Raw genomic sequence first — 18,473 nt, forward strand, 5'->3', positions numbered from 1 at the left:
AAGAACCCCCGGCTTATGGGAACTCATTTTGATGAAGGAACCAGACACCTACGAGCCTGGTGATTTGGACCACTATCACGAGATCTTGAAAAGCACCCGTGCCATGTACCATGACAACTCAAACCTCTCAAATACCCCTAAAGCGAATAAGAGCTACAAGTGGAAAATATCGTCTCACGTATTTACAAGCTAGATGAATATGGTAGTGGGGGTGATGTTTCTACCCTCAGGTTTTAATAAGTACCTAGATCGACTGTAGCTGTGCACTTTCTCCAGTTATGCTGGAAACAGAAGTGTACGCAATGAAATAGTAGCCATCCTCGACGCAATGAAAAGGAGCGGCTTCATCAACAGTGAGGAGTACAAACATATTCATCGTAAACTTCTATAAATAAATGATAGAGGATACCGTCGTAAGTATGTATTTGGTGTTAGAGGTCTCTTTGACACTATAGCTATCGCTAATTTAACTGGACGCATGTTTATCTCTTCTACCGCAAAGATGCTGGGGAGTAAAGCCATGACCGCTGCCACCAATGCAGTTCTTAAAGGTGTTGAAAAAGGAGCCACCAAAGCAGCTCTTAAAGGTGGTGAAAGAGGAGCCACCAAATCTGTGGATCATGTGGTTCAAAGGAAACCAAAAACAAAGACTCCTCAGCCGCAAACCCGTTTGAACAATATAATTGGCAGTGGTATTGCAAATATTCATGACTTCGTCAATCGCTATAAATGAATAATGACTAATATTCTTCAAATTGGGGAAGGTATATCTTTCGATGAAAGTATTATGGACTACCAATTCCATGAATACGAACCCAAAACTGGAGCATCCTTGAATAGTTCCGATGCTGAAATACGAATCAACATCGAAACCCAGGATCTGTTTGTCCATCCAGCTGAGAGTTATCTTTTTGTGGAAGGACGACATCTGAAAAACGACAACAAGTCTTATGCCTATGCAGATCTGGTATCCCTTGTAAACAATGGTATCATGTATCTCTTCAAAAGCATCGGTTATGAACTGTCCGGTCAGGTATAGCGATCCCATGTTGGGGTTGTTGACGTATCCTGACGACTTTAGGAATTCGCGAGGTCTCAACCAATTTTGGTATAAAGATTCTACGACTAACGCCGAAGCTGAAAACACTGGTTTTGCAGCTAGGCACGGTAACATCATCGCAAAGCCTACAACAAAAGGAACGTTCTCACTCACAATACAGTTTCTTCCCAAATGTTTCACCTGGTATGAAAATTATTCAAAACCCTAAAAACTTCGTCACTTTACCAGTCACATTTAGAACCATCAATCGCATGAGTACTACTCTGACGGATCGAGATGGAAATCCCGATGATCTCAGAGGTGAACATTTAACCATACGCTTCCATCTTCGTGAAGTTTAAGTACCTTAAAGGGAGGTGTTGATTAATGTAATAAGGAATTGAATCAAAATATTGATAAATTGAATGCTTGCCCAGTCATAAGATGCTATTGGTGTGTTTCAAAAATTGCTTAAGAACATGTGATATGGTGTCCTATCGATAAAAAGTACCAATTTAATTATCTCACACTTTGGTCAGGTCGTAAGTTTCGCTATAAAAACCCTGGCACTAGTGAGTATATTGTGACCAAACCATTTTCATCTTTTGAATATTGTTTAGCCTTCATCAGAGAAAATACACATGATTACAAATAAGTAAAATCTAAACAGTTGTTAATGGAAATATTTAGAAAGGTCCATGAAAACGAAAAAAAAAATGAACTCTGTTGTGCAATGCATAGAAGTAAATTAACGAAATTTGGGAGTGATATGGATTATTCTGAACTTAAAAATATATTAAAAAACCATATTTACTATATACAACGCGCTGTTGCATTACGCCCTGCTCAAATTATTTATGGTAAGGTGGTTCGTGAAACTCTGGAAGCATCTAAACGGCAAGAAGAGTCTATGGATTGGGGATAAGTAAACGTTTTTTTTTTAGGAATTTGACCAAATCCAGTTCCCTAAAAAAAGAAATGGTGTTTCTTCGCTAGGTATAAATATGAATTATTATACTTATGGTTTAAACTTGACACAAGTTGACAAATTACAAAATGGAGTAAAAAATGGGTGTCCTGTCAACATCCGCTTATCGCATGACGATCTGTCGGGAACACATGAGATGTTGCTCACTCAGCGACAAATACAAAAAAGACAAGCTAAAAAGTCTACCTACTAAAAAAATACCTAAGAGTGGTATAGGTGGTATGGTCTTGGAGTTAAGTGTAAAACAGTTAAAACAAAACATGCAAAAGGAAGGTTGATTCTTACTCATCTTGGCCGATTTGGCTATTTTTTTTATAGTATAGCCAAATCGGCCAACATGGGTAAGCACAAAAATACTTTTCTGTTAGTAAAAAGTGTACTACCTGCTTTGGGAATTGGTGCATTGAGTGGTTAAGTTAGTGCCGCTATAAGCAAAGACGTTGTGTCTGGTCTTAACCTCAAACGTGGAGGCAATGTGTGATGCGTGAAGGCTCGCGGTAAAGGTCTGTATCTCAACCCAGGTCAATTACCTTCAACTTATGGAAATGGTCTGTACTTAAAACATGATAAACAGTTCTATGGTGGTAAGGGATTGATTCTAGGTCCTATCAGTCATTTCAAAAACATTCCCCTTGTAGGTATGCTTTTATGAATAAATGGATGAAGTAGACTCTGGAAAGCAATCGTATCAGGAATAGATTACCTTAGCTGTATTTGGCCAAACTTTTAGGAATTTTTGGTCCTCAGTGCTCTTCAACTTCGTACTTTATTTGGCCTTTTTAACTTTTTTTTATTCGAGCGTCACTGATGAGTCTTTTGTAGACGAAACGCTCGTCTGGCGCAAATACAAAATTTCAATCCAGGTATCTATGATGAATTTATTTATTATTGAGAAGCCAAACTCCGATCCATTGAACAAAAGCTAGAATTAGAGATGCATAAATATACCAAAATTCTAAAAACATACAACAGACTAGACAAGATTCTTTCCGTCGCATTAGGAACCTGTTCTGTTCTAAACGTTATTTGTACAACCGGTGCGCTCAGCACATCTGCAACAGGAATCGGAACAATTGCTTGCATTACTTTTTACGTTCACTAGCGGTCATGTATTAACAAAAAACGAAAACAAACATAAAGATACTGTACACCTTATAAGAACTTTTAAAGTTAAGATCGAAGATGCAGTTAGTGAAGCTTTGGATGATTAGTGACATAGAGTTTACAGGTATTGTCAAATGCTTGGACTTTATCTACGATGAAAAACAAACATTACGGCATGCGCCGTAAGGGAAACCGTTCTATCACCATTACACGTATCACTCCGCTACGCTCCATGATTATGCTCCGTTAAGTGATGGAACGTTTTCACAAACACCACTATCAATTAATTTGCAATCCAACAAAACACCGGATTAGAAATTATTTTTTTAATTTACTTTTTAATAAGATCGTATGAAAAATACTCATTTGTGGTCTTTTTACTTATTTTTAAAACTGTACTTTTCACAAAGGCTCCTTCCAAAGGTTCCTTTTTTTTTTGTTTAGTCCACTACAGGCCAGCACGCTAATCATTTCCCCTTTTCTATTTTTCAAAAAAAGTATCTTTCTTTTTCCAAAATTACTATCCACTTCTTTCACCTCTAAAATTTTCGCTGATAAAGTCATATTCCATATTTTCAAAATCATACCTTTGTATGAAATCCATATTATTATTATCAGTTGTCATTCTTTTTTATTATTATTATCAGTTGTCATTCTTTCATTTTATTTCAATTTTAAAATTATTCTATTTTTGTTCTAAAAAATGCCATCATGTTGTATATTTAAGTCATATTAATTCAAACGCTGTTCGTCTACAATTTATGTTGAATTTTGGAGGTGAGTTGCTGAATTTCTACATAAAAAATGAAGTGGGGCAGAACTGGCATTTTTACACTACTAATTCTTTATAGCATTAGGCTTTTTATGTGTAATACCACCAAATCATAGTACGTCACATCCGATTTCATACGAAAAAGGGTCGAAAAAATACACCCATGAATTTGACAGTTGTAGGAAGTTAACCCTGCATTTCATTGCAGAAAAAATTTCTGAGTCATAAACATATATCTTGGGTGTTTCAAAGCACCATTCTTTTTTATTTGGTGTTTCTATAAAATATTTTGGAAACTTGAGGTTACATGGTTACTAAAGCTTGTAAACAGGAAAAAAGGGGTGTAAATTTGATTGGTTAACTTCCGATGATGGTTTTTATCTTATATGCAATGAAATGTCATGTGAAATTTTGTCTGTAGTACTGGACAGGATAAAACTTTACTCATGCCAAGTATTTCCTTATTTGAAACAAAGATAAATTCTGCACAATTTTTTGAAAAGTGCCAATTTAACAAAGACTAATAATGGACACATTACAAAGAAATTGAGAAAATAGTACATTTAAACAGATAGTGTAATCCATCACCAATTTCACATAAATTGCATAAATCACAGATACGATCATCACATCATGTTCAACAACACAAAAACGACCTTGTTAGCCTTTTCTTTGTTAAAATGTTAAAATCTGTATAACACGAGTTGTTTTATTCACATTATTTCTTATTTGTGATGTGTTTGGTGTTAATATTATATCACTGAGATCAGCTCAAATGATAACTCTGTTCACTAATGTGTTTACTCGATGCTGACCGATATTTAATTATCAGATAATTATGTGTCAGAAGTAATTTGCTAAACTATCCTGATATACAATTTAGAAAGTACGGGTCTAAAACGGCACTTTACAAATCAGGGGCCTGTTTATCGAAGCAATCTTAGGATTAGGACGTGTCCTAAGACCAACTTAGGACATATCTTAGTCCTAAGTGGGTTTATCAAACATGTCGTAACTTAGGAAAATCCTAGGAATTGTCCTAACTTTAGGATACCAATTTAGGTGTCTTAAGATGGTCTTAGGATGGTCCTAACTTTAGGATATATTTAGGATGGTTATTTTATAAACAAATATGGCCTGTATTGGTTGTATTTACTTTGGGGAACTACCATTTGATTTTTATGACGGGGGTGGGCGGGCGGGGAGGTGGCTAGGATGAAAAATGTTGTTCTGCTTTTTTTGTTGTTGTAATCTTTGTCCTTCCTTTTTATTTTTCACTCTATTCGGTCCTGCCTTTTTTTATTAGTTTATCCCGACTTTTTTTACAAACATGTAAATTGTCATCCTGCCTTTTTTTGCAAAGTTCCTCATCCTTCATTTTTTTACTCCCAAACTCCTGTCCTGCCTTATTATTATTTTTATTTGTTTATCCTGACTTTTTTTTACATAAATTGTCATCTTGCTTTTTTTTTTGGGCAAAGTTGCTCATCCTGCCTTTTTTTTTACTCCAAACTCCTGTCCTGCCTTTTTTCAAATTTCATCCTAGTCCCCCTCCCCCCATAAAAATCAGATGGTAGTTCCCTTAATGCATATTAAATCCCTATCCCTCTTTTCAGCACCATTTGTTGCAACATTTGACAATTTACTAAAAAGCAAAGTGTTACTCTTGTCCACGTCGTCCAGCAGAGTCTGTAGTTTTGCATCGGTAGAATTCGAATTTCGTCTCTTATATTCACACGTATCATCGCATGTTATTTGCAGTAATAAAATAGTTGAAGTACTCAGTATTTATATGAAAAGTGCACGAGATTTGCCTTTGAACTTTTAAGTATGAAACCGTGACACTTCGAATTCAGCTCACTCAAAGCTGCTTTAAGCATATAATGATTTTACCGATTACATATTTTATTTTAACTATTTACAATTCGTTTGTTTCAATTCTTATATAAAACGTAGTTATATTTTTTGTCTTATGTTTTGTTTTGTGAGTTTAAATGTACAATTATGATATAAAAAGTATTTATCACCTTTAATTTAAAACTAATAATTATTTTCTTATTATTCATCTTTTTTTAAAATTATAGTTATTGGTTAAATTTGATACAATATTTTCATTTTTTTCATTTTTAATTTGTTATTTTCTTTAACGCCTATACTTAGGACAGCGGTTAGGACATCCTAGCTAAGATAATCCTAAGATAGCTTCGATGTGCATGCTGAGACATGTCGTAAGTCCGTCCTAACTTTATCCTAATTTCTGTCCTAAGAAATTCTTAGGATCGATCTTAGGACAGTTTCGATAAACAGGCCCCAGTACAACAAACAACCAACACACAATTATTATAACGTCAAGACAATATCACGGAAGGTATAGTGTCCGGCTGGAATCATGTTTTTTCGAGTGATTTCATCGGGTTTTTTCGAGTGTGACCACGTTTTTTCGTGTGAATATGATCAAAGTTTTAAACAAACAGACTTCTCTTCTGTAAGACGTAAAAAAAAAGATTATGTAGCCTTATATTTAATATCATAGAAGGTAAATTAGTATTTGTGATAAAAATTTATTATCAACCCTACATTATTTTGTTTAAAAAGCGTTAATTTAGCCTTACAAGAAGATGCCCGCAAAATGGCGGTACAATTGGGCAAGTGTTGAAACAAAGAGTGTCAAGGGTGCCTGTGTTAACACACAAAAAGGGGGAGGGATCCGGACGTCGGGTGCCTGTGTTTACACATAAAAAGGGGGAGGATCACTTCGACACGTTCAACGCCAATTTCATTTTTGGACAGTTCTGCACCTGAGTAAAAGGGGTGGATGTCGTTTAATTTAGCAAAATGATGCACTTACAATACAATACAGGATCCTTATAGGCCTGACTGTCCTACTTTCTATCCTTCCTTCTTACTTTCACTTGGATTTCGCGGGCAGTACGTCGACTGAGCATGCACGAAAGCGTATAAGACACGGATCGATAACGGTCTCCGAATTTGGATATTTTCTCAAAAATTGGCGTTTTCTTTTGAAAAAAGATTGTTTCAATGACAAATTTAGGAAGTACAAAACACTACATTTATACGTCATATCACAAATATTTCCGACTTGTATGGTTTCAGAGGAGTTGCGACTCAATGAATCGGTATCTTCCTTTAGCAGTATAGATGCTTTATTCCAAAATATAGATTAACGCCATTATTATACACATACCAATGCAAATGTCAACGGAAATGCTTACATGGGTTTTATATATACTTAGATATACAGATACTATAAAAAAATTCTTGTTTTTGCATTGTAAAGTAAATTTTGGAGAGTAATTTCATTTCTATATGTCCGTGTTTTTTGAGAGCAGTCCGTGATTTTTCGAGTGCGTCCTTGTTTTATCGAGTAAGAAAACAAAATTCCTATGGCTTAAAATGTAATATGCAGTGCATCTACGTTTAAAAAACAATGAAAATGTTCAAATAAAGTACTTTTCAAAGAACGAAACAATGCAATAAACCAGTTTGATAATGCTGTATTAACACGTTCATTTCATAAAAAGGCATCGTTCATTTGTATTCAGATAATATTATCTTCATATATGTGTACCGACATGGATTTCATACATTAAATATTTCGTGATGTAAACAATCTTTATGTGAACTCAGATATGTTGGATTGAGACGTACGTACACAAAGACGGCGTGCACAAAGTTGACGGCAACTGTAAAATGCGCTTTTGAAAGTAGTTTTATACAACCGTGTTTAAAATATCTTTTAAATAGGAAGTTTTTTTATGATAAAATAATGAATGCTAGCCATTAAAATCCACATTACTAGTAAGGTTATCAAAATTAAATCTATAAAGTATGAAACGACCATAGAGAAAACGGCAAAAATAGTTGAAACTTGTAACATTGAATAAGCATAAAATAGAGTTTTTGACCTAAAATTTAAACAAATTCAACATATTTTCCCGCATTTTCTTATAATAGAATTTTTTGGATTCGGACTATGACGTCAGACGAAATTCAATGCAACAAAATTCAAAAACGGCCATGGAAGATGAGTTTGGAATGTAGTTCGTTATGTGTAAGAAGTAGTAATTTGGAAGGATTAATATTCGAAAATGTAAGAATCGGTAAGAAAAAATATGTAATTGCTATTTTTTTAATTTCGAAATAACTTGATATTCCATATGTGCATAACAAGTGGTTTAAAAAAATCTGCAAAATATGAATGATTCGATAATCCAGGCTGAACACCTGAAAATTTTGAATGTCCAGCTATTATGTTACAATTTAAAGAAATGACGTTTTAACGCTATTTTCTGAATAGGGTCCACGACATAGTCGCTTATTATTTCCGTTAGACTGCTCTTAGCATATCTATTTATATTTCCGGAATGTGTATTTGCTGCACTTTGTTGTTCGAAAAAAAAAGAAATATGTTTAACGTTTATGTTTAAAGTTATGTGATAAACTAAGTGTCCAGTGTTTTTGTTACGCGTTTGTTTTCTGAGGCAAAAATGTCGACGTCGTAAATGATTTAAAAGTATTTTGAAGACGTTACGTTTGTAGACTCAGCTATATGCACGCCGTCATTGTGTTTAAAGCGGGTAAATGTGTGTGTTTTTTTAACAGAAAATACATCCTAAATGTTTCATTTAATGTTTGTCTGGATGATAATATAGTTTATCGTTCTAGAAATGGAAATCAAGAACAATGTTCAAATGCTCCTACTGTGAAGAGGAGTCTGATCAAGCATATGCTATACTTGGTCACCTAGAAATAAAGCATTATCATAGCTTCATTTCCACCAGAAACTAAAAGAATTATATTTGTGAGGTTTACGCATGTTATATGCACATTTCGTTTTTTTTTCATTATTTCAAAAGGATCGTATTAAAGCTTACAGATTATACATTTCGTTGTTTATTAGATACATCATACATTTGATAAGTCCCCGAGTTTATCATCAGCTCAGTAGTCAGTACTTCGGTACTGACATGATTTATAACAAACCTTTCTTAGGTCCTCTTCCGATCGGCAGTAAAACCCTTGTCAAAGTGGGGCGTCAGTTTGGCTGTGCGGGATGTTGAAGTACGCAGCCACGTCCGGTCAGAATTGGGCGTGTAGAGAGTGCCACGCTCACTGCACGTCAAGAACCCTTGCAACCGCTCTTTGAGGGGTCCGTAGGTGGCCTGTTGCAAAGCAAGATTTATTCCATAACCAATATACCCCAATTATCAGTGGCCGCCTAAATTTCCCGACCTTCATCCCGAACGTCCTCTGTTACATGACCTAAATATTGGATTTATTGTTAATTGGTTCTCGTCTTGAACATGCATGCAATATTTGCCACTGGACACAACCAACAATCAATCATTTAAAATTGTCCGTTTATGAATTTAAAAATTATTAACAAACTAAGGTTTCAACGCCATCAGGCAAAGTTGACCTTGGATGGATTTGGCTATTTTTTAGGTTCTTGGTCATATAGCTCTTCAAAGGTTTCGGTTCTTATACATCCTTGGCTTTCAAATATTCGACTTTGAGCGTTCAGGACGAAAGTAAATCCAGAAAAGCGCTTCGGACGCATGAAATTTACAAAGTGTTGTTTTCATTTTTTATAAGACATTCCATTCATTTCAAATGTTATTGTAAACATTTTTTTTTGGGGGAAGGGGGGGGGGGGGGTCTCTCTTAGTAGAATATTTGGGATTATGTTGAACTTTTCTGATTTGTTACTGCTTTTCCTTAGTTTTATGCTTTTTCGTCAATGTAATATTTATATGTCAATCCTAAAATACTGTTGACGGTAAAAACAAAGGCAGCATGAAATGAAATTAAAAAGATTATAAGTCCCTCTTCTCGGTTCTAAAGACCGTCTTAAAAAGGACCCAGTGATTTCTCATATATCCTAATACTGCAAGGTTATTGTAACTTATGTTTTCAAATCAGAAAGATATCATTAAATTGAAAAGGGTTAACGTTAAATGTGATCAACATAGTAATATGTTTTTTGTGACTTATTAAGAATAAATAACATTGTCCTCCGCTAAATAACAGTTACAAACTAGAAATAGTCAGTTTTTAAGCCCAAGATTTTCTTCCTTCTTATTCACATTTTCTTCAAAAAACCCGTACCATTTGTTAAAAAACCCGGACGTTGTAGATGTTGCTCTCGAAAAATACTGACAATATAAAACACTGAATTGTTAGTGAACTACACAGAAATTTTGCGTCGTTTGTAAAAGCAGTAGGAAAGAGAAGAAAAAATCAACTAAAATTGATCTTGATATTGAAAGTTTATGTTCATGCATATCACGGTATTTTCTATGATAGCAGAAGTCCATTATTAGGGCCCTAATAATTGACTTCTGATGAAAGTCATTATATAGATATAAGAAGATGTTGTATGAGTGCCAATGAGACAACTCTCCGTCCATGTCACAATATATAAAAGTAAACCGTTATAGGTCAAAGTACGGCCTTCAGCACGGAGCCTTGGCTCACATCGAACAGCAAGCTATAAAGGGCCCCAAAAATGACTAGTGTGGAACCATTCAAACAGGAAAACCAACGGTCTTATCTATATAAAAAACGAGAAACGGGAAACACTTATGAACCACATCAACAAACAACAACTACTGAACATCAGGTTCCTGACTTAGGACAGGTGCAAACAAATGCAGCGGGTTTAAAAACGTTTAAATAGGCGCCAACCTTCACCCTAACCTGAAACAACAGTGTAACATCACAACATGGCAAGACACACTATAAAATATCAATTGAAATGGGTTAACTTAATCAAGACATATATCAAAAGAACAAGACTTAGTGAACATACAATGAACGAATAAATTTGATCTAAGACACAATGTAAATACAAAATTAATTAAAAAAAGGGGGGGGGGTAGATGTAAAACAATACCAGAAAGACAACCATAACCTTGGACAAAATGCTGCCAAATAAAATAACGTACACAGGTAAATAAAAATAATTTTGTTGTAAGGTATACATGGAGCATGGAAATATTTTTTACAAAATAAATAATTTTGTTGTTCATAGTACGAGAACAGAAGTGAAAATTTTTCGTCATACCAAACACTTATCAAAGGTGGTTCACATACATTACAGTCAGTTCAAATTAAGTGTTATTCAAATTTTGCAAATATAAGTTACAATACGATAAGATATGATTTTATAGACTACACATTGACCATGGATTAAGAATAAAAGCAAAACAAAAGACTTCTGATAAATTTTTATGTGTCTTTAGGTGTCATACCACCCGGCAATTCGCCCCGGAGGCCTTCTCATACAATAGTTCTTTTGATGTTCAGTATTGTTTACTTAAAATAACAAACAAATTGCAGAAATGAAACTCTTGGTGAAAGAGAAATATATCTACACTATTTGAGCAAAAATTTACTTGTCCATGATTTTGCATTTAAAAATTGAGGATTAAATTAATGTGTTCCATAGTACTTATTTAAGATTTCCAGAAAACCAGGGGTTGTTTTAAGTAGCAGTTTACTTCCGAACGGTCGTGTTTCAGTACAAGACTTTAAACATTGGTTGAACATTAGCATATATAAAAGGTGATACATGTACAATTCAGGATATACCTGGTTTCTATGAAGTTATTCTTAAGGTAGATTAATTCATACTGCCATCTTGGATTGTAAAAGAGCAGTACACAATTGATCTAGTTCTATGATTAAATCTGCAAAGTTTGAGACAGATTGGCAGTTAATGTGTAAGAAAGTTTATTCAAATAAAGAAAAGTAAGTGATTTAATGGATCATTGAGACTGTTTTAACAAATACCAAATATTCGTTTTTGTTTGAATCAATTTTCAACTTAGCCATTTAAAGGGAGATAACTCTAACAGTATTTTTTTTTAGAAAGGAATGCTAATGTTTTTTTACTTGTAGCAAGAAATCATTCTCGTACTTCATTTTGAAATTTTTCACCAATTTCTTTTTATTCACAAATTTTTTTCTCATGAACTGATGCAAAATTGTGCAATTTTGCACGACTTGCAGCTTGAAAAATAGCACGGTGACCTATTCTTTTTCTTGTACATTTAAAAAAAAAGCATGATAAAATCTACATTTTTGCAAAGTATAAGAAAATTCTATCTTAGGAAATATAAACCGATGATCCACCTTAAGGTAAGCCGTGTGAAAATAGAAATATTTGATAGATTATATAGGGGTTTTGAATTGGTGGTCGGACACCTATATGCACCAGTTTGAAATAAAAATATAAAATAAAAAACGTCTATGTAAAACTTAAGTTACTTTTAAAATTAATGATTCTGTAATCATAATTAAAAGTTCAAACTTTACATTTTTAAATATGTTACAAACGCGTGTCACATAAATTAAACAAAAAAAATATTATTAGAAGGTGGTACACTGTACATCGCGAGTAATTAAATAAAAAAACGTTGAGTGTATTATATAAGTAGGTATGGGTTACATGAGGGTTGTAAGGGGGGTACCTTTATGACGAATAACGGTAAAAAATCTTGCAAAATGACGTTTACGGTAATTTTTGGTGCATGCCGATAAAATAAATGTACGCTTTCTGTATGACGATAAAAAAAAATCGACTGATTTTGACGAATCACGTTGAATTCTTTCCATAAATAACGGCAACGGTTAATAATTAAATCTGACTTATCGCGATAAGGATCTTTTGACGAATCACGATAAAATTTTAACCAATTTGACGCTAACGGTAGCCGAAAGTGACCGTTTGACGCCTGACGGTAAAGGGCATTCCTATTCTCTTACATTCATTTAAAATCAGAACACATATACATGTAATCAAGTATTGTATAGTAAGACAATACTATACAAATCCTTGATGGGGGTCTCATTGGGGGGTTCTGATCCCGGATCCCGCTTACTGTTTTGTCAGATTCCCGTATCCCGCTTACACTATATTATTTCTACAGTTGTGAAAGGGAATTTACCTGCACAAAAATGCAGGGACGTAACATATAGAAGTTACAAAACTTTTGATATTGACCAATTTACAAATGATTTACAGAAAATAAAGATTTCAGAAAACTGTATTGAGAAAGATTTAAATAGTATTTATGATGATTATGAAAAAGATTTTAAAAATATATTAAATAAACATGCACCTGTCAAATCTAGGTGTCAAAGAAGAAAACCACTGCCATGTATGAATAAAGAACTGAGAGGGGCCATATATAGAAAACAAATGCTTTATTCACAATATACTAAAAACCGGAGTGACAAAAATTGGGAGAAATTTAGAAAACAAAGAAATTTGGTAACTAAGATAAAGAGAAAATCAATAAAAGTATACTTTTTAGAACGTTGCTCTGGTGGCTCAAAATCATGCGAGTTTTGGAAAACAGTCAAACCATTTTTCTCAAAAAAGGGGAACTGTGGAGAACAAAAAATCTTATTGTGTGAAAATGACAAAATTGTAAATAGTCCAAATGAAGTTTCAAATGTTTTTTATAATTTTTTTTCTCCACAGTAGCAGACAAAATTGGAGCAGATGTGGTGTATGACCCCTCAAATCACCCAAGTATAAAGAAATTTTGAGTAACAGAAAGCATGTTTCTGACTTTCAATTAAAGAAAGTATCTAACGAAAATGTCAATAAAATATTGAATAAAATAAACATCAAGAAGGCTACAGGAGCTGATGGTATTCCAGCAAAAATAGTAAAAAATTGTAAATCTTATATTGCACCACAGCTGACAACTCTTGTAAATTTGTCAATTGAAAATAACTGTTTCCCTGATAAACTTAAAGAAGCCCAAGTGACCCCCCTTCATAAAAAGAGTGACCCATTATTAAAAACAAACTATAGACCAGTTAGTTTCTTACCCATATTTTCTAAAATCTTTGAAAAAATATATGAAATTCAACTAATTGAATACTTTGATAAAATATTTAATCCTTTTTTGTGTGCATTTAGACGTGGACATGGATGTCAGACCACACTTCTCAGAGTGTTAGAAGATTGGCGTGAAGCTCTTGATTAAAATCAGTACATTGCAGCGGTATTAATGGATCTTTCTAAGGCTTTTGACTGCCTGCCTCACAATATCTTGCTAGATAAATACCAGCATATGGTGTATCCCCCCATGCAGTTGCTCTTTTAAAGTCATATTTATCTAATCGTAAACAACAAATTAAAGTCAACAATGTTCTGAGTGGTTGGGCTGACATCCATAAAGGCGTATCACAGGGTTCTATGCTAGGGCCATTGTTGTTTAACATATTTGTAAATGATATTTTTCTTTTTGTTAAAAATGGTAGTTTATATAACTATGCAGATGACAATACTCTGTCTTTCTGTACTCCAGATTTTGATTTATTAATTTCAACTTTGGAATCTGAGTCAAAAATACTTATTGAGTGGTTCCGGGTGAATAAAATGCAAGCAAACCCCGACAAGTTTCAAGTTTTGGCTGGTGGCAAAAAGACCTTTGAACAAAACCCATCTATACATATTCAAAACTCGAACCTTACATGTGAAAAAACAGTAAAATTGCAGGAAAGAGCACTCCGTTTTGTATATGAGGATTTTACCAGCCCCTACGAGGACCTCTTACTTAAAGCTAAAGGTGCCCTCCTTGCAGATCAGACGGATTAGAACAATGGCTCTAAAACCTTTTAAGATTATAACTTATCATAATATAGCTCCTGTGTGCTTACAAAATTTGGTGAGTGTCAAAAAATCTAAGTATTCTTTCAGGTATGTAAATATTCTGGATGTTCCACAGGTAAAGTCAACCCGTTACGGTAAAAAATCTTTCAAATTTGCTGCCGCTACTTTATGGAACAGCCTTCCAAACCATTTCAGGACTGAAAATAGTTTTTCACATTTTAGAAGTCTTGTTCAGTCCTGGAACGGTTTGGAATGTCGCTGTTCTGCTTGCAGATAATTCTTGAGGTGTTTATTATTTATGTTGCTTTTGCATGGTTGCTCTGGTCTAGCATGTTTTATTTCATTTTAAATTTGTTGCTAAATTTTTATTGCATGCTATGTAAGTGAGATTTAACTTCGTATTACAGGTTGTTTTATATGTCAAATTAGACTGTTTTTATGTTATGTATATGTTTTTATATTCGGTCAAAAGCTCCTTAGAGCTTGTGTTGTGTCTTTTAACTTATGCCGAATCAAAATAAAGTTTTATTATCTTATCTTATCTTATAACACTATGTGCGTAAGCAGTTCTCATTTTTTTGTAATTTCCCGTGTCCCGTTAGACTTCATTTCCCGTTTTCACGGCACAATAATTTGACTTTCACGTGTCACGCTTACAAAAAAATCGGCAATCCCGGGTCATGCTTAGACCCCAATGAGACCCACTTGATGTAATGTATATATATCCATCATAAGTTTAACTACAGAGCTGATTGCTCGAACGCACAAATGAACTCTTCAAATTGGAGGTACAAAGAAGAAAATGGCGTCTGGAGAGTCTTCGAATAGTGCTGAATCTGAATCCGCTTTTAATCTGTTTTATACTGAAGTAAACGACGACTTATTTTAATATTTTTTCGTAACAATTTATTTGGTGTAAATTACACACATCAGTGCTGTAAAACATGTATCAAGACTTTCCGGCAACATTCCGACCCTAGTAGTAGTACTAGCCTACTGCATACTATCTGCTCAGATACTATTACCATAGATATAATAGCCATAGATAAAGTACTGAACCCACATCAAAAGCAGATGATATTTGCCGAAATTTTATCACCCTCTAATAAACATGTCACACTTGGTATTAATTAGCCTTTATTGGCAATTGTCGTTGATTAATATCTAATAAATTGTGAACCGGGAGAGTAATATGTCATTCTTCGGTAGTAATCGTAATCTTCCGGTACATCAATCACTAAACTTGTCCGCCATTCCATCTAAATCTCTGCACCTAAGGAACGGGTTGGAGCCATTGTCACCTTGGCATTAATTGGACGAGTCTTACAAATTCAACGATTTGCTTTGAAATTGACCAATTATATTGACAGGAACTTTTGACAACTTGACCTCAAATGTTAATACTGCGATGCCGCAAATTAAATAAGTATCTGTTTATTAACTCCGTGGTGGCAGTGCAGATTAATGCCCCACCAACGTGTTATCATATTCTTGACAAACTGAGTCGGTATCTTTCATTTCCTTTAGAACTCAGTAGGGATAGTAATGTGCTAATTTCTCGCTTGAGTTCCTGTCGGTATAATACATAATAAACACAGCACATGATGTACTAGTCTCGTCTAAATGATTAAATCACTTAGACCGAAAGCTGACCGCGGGATTTAGGCCGTACCTGTTTTTAGTGCAGCAATAAGTGAACACAACAGGGGTCCAGTTTAATCATTTACATGGTAAATCCTGAAAGTTGAAATTTATTATAAAGCAATGCGAGAAAGAAAAAAGAAGGAGATACATACGTACAAATGACACTTAATACCTTATCTCTTTGATTTTTACAAGACTACTGATATGAACGTAAAACTATTTTGTTAAAAATAGGTTATTTGATACATGAGTTTTATTTTGTATCTACCTTTCATTATACAAGGTGTAATTCCTTGGCATTTTGTTTGGAATGTTTAGGCCAAAAAAAATATATGTCTGTTTAACATGTTTACGGCTACCTGACCGACCCTACTTTTGAGCGCCGACCCTAAGTCATTTTATTTCTGTCGTAAAGTGAAAAATAAACTGAACTCGTGTCAAAAGTGAAGTTAGTGTTGCCTATAATATAAATCAATTGCCAGATACATCCCAATGTTCACAATCGTGAATATGACAGCTGTTTTAAGGAAGTTCGCAACTCGTGTGATGAAATAAACACTTTGCCGCCATTTTTTCCAACCAATAACAAAGGGAAACAATTCAATCATTAAAAGTATGGGTAAACTCGGTCCATGATTAACTCGGACCAGGACAAGACGAAATCACATGACTCAAAATCATGTCAAAAAATATAAAATGAAAAAATAAAATAAAATGGAAATACCGACCTACCTACCCTATTTTTTTAAAGTATGTAACCTTAAACAGACATATATTTTTTTTTTGCCTTATATACGTGCTTAAAATGCAAGTAAAGATGACCGATGTTTACAAGGTTCTTATTAGTCCTGAATATGCATCAAATATTTGCCACTTAACGTTGTGAATCAACAATCATGTAATCAATCACTGTAAAGGAAAATACACACAACTGGGTTCATACATGTACCAAACCAAGAAGTGATATAAATAAAGTACACAAAAAGTATGTTGATAAATGAACGGGCAGACTTGCAGAGGGATATATATATATATATATATAGCTTACTTATGGTACGAATAATACCTCTAACACAATTGTAAGATGGAAGGGAAAATAAACCATGAATGACACAGGACAAAACTCCTATATTTTAATTTTCTAATAGCAATTATAACGCTTAATATATATATTGTTTACTTCAAAAATGAAATCGACAATCAGAATATACCACCAGCTATTTAATTGCAAAACAAGCACGAAAAATGGGAAGCGGAAAGGTATAATAGAAGAAATGTGCCTATGCTATTTCCCAATTATTTAATGTATTTCAGTATGTCTACCACATAAGTTTTCTTCACCAATGTTAAAAAGATTGAAATACGCGATGTTAAGATTTGAATAAGAGGAACTACATGGCAAAATATACAAGAAGATATATTAAAAGATGTGGTTGATAAATGTTTTACTGATATATTAAAAACAACATTATATATATATGTTGTGTACAAGATGTAAGTTTGTACAAATTATAATTTGTACAGGGTTTTTGTACAAGTTATAAGTTTTTTGACACATACCTTCTTGCACCAGGTGATACAGGTTTATCTTCTAAAATGTATCAGTTTAATGTTTTAAATTCAAATTTATATACTTCAACATAACATTTAGTGCTATTCTCCTTGTCCTCAAACTGGAAATAAGGACACCAGAATTGTTTAAATTCTAATTTTATTTTTCTCCTTATACCAAAATCATATCCATCAAAAGTCTTTTTGAGTTCTTATAATGTTTTGATTCAAAGCTCAGTATTAGACTGTATCATGTAGTTGTAAAAATATGACAGAAATATACGAAACAAAAGACTGTGTGCTTGCATCATCCATTTGTGTTAAGTGGTTCATAAAACACTGATAACTTGTACAAAAAATCTGTACAAATTATAATTTGTACAACATGACAACTTGTACACAACATATACACAAATAAAATATTTGCAAATTATTTTTTTTATGTCAAGTCGAGTTTCTGTTTTATACCCTCTTCCACTGTAAATTTAAGCTGAAACTCAGTAAGAATAAATTTTTGACATGAAAATAATATCACTAATTTGAGATTTAAACAAATAACATTCAATAAAATCAAGTGACATGGAAATTTCTAATGTAACTATATTTTAGCAACTAGCTCAAGCTTTTATAATCCACAGTGCAGACATTTAATAAGTTTTAAATCGCCATAGAAAAATTCGACTCGGTTCGACCTCTTACCACGCATACCATCAGTAAATGA

At 33.7% G+C, this 18,473-nt stretch overlaps 2 protein-coding genes across 2 annotated transcripts in view; both read left to right on the forward strand.

Moving 5' to 3' along the window:
* LOC127724644 (uncharacterized) overlaps positions 1-18,473 on the forward strand; it is a 336,855-nt gene that overhangs the window by 234,226 nt on the left and 84,156 nt on the right. The window lies entirely within an intron of this gene.
* LOC127724734 (dnaJ homolog subfamily C member 8-like) overlaps positions 15,332-18,473 on the forward strand; it is a 77,102-nt gene continuing 73,960 nt past the window's right edge. The window contains exon 1 of the mRNA XM_052231829.1: positions 15,332-15,425. Within this exon, the coding sequence (XP_052087789.1) occupies positions 15,360-15,425 (66 nt within the window). The 5' untranslated portion in view covers positions 15,332-15,359. The remainder of the gene's footprint in view (positions 15,426-18,473) is intronic.

Source organism: Mytilus californianus, unplaced genomic scaffold (genome assembly GCF_021869535.1).
Source record: "Mytilus californianus isolate M0D057914Y unplaced genomic scaffold, xbMytCali1.0.p SCAF_14, whole genome shotgun sequence".
NCBI lineage: Eukaryota > Metazoa > Mollusca > Bivalvia > Mytilida > Mytilidae > Mytilus > Mytilus californianus.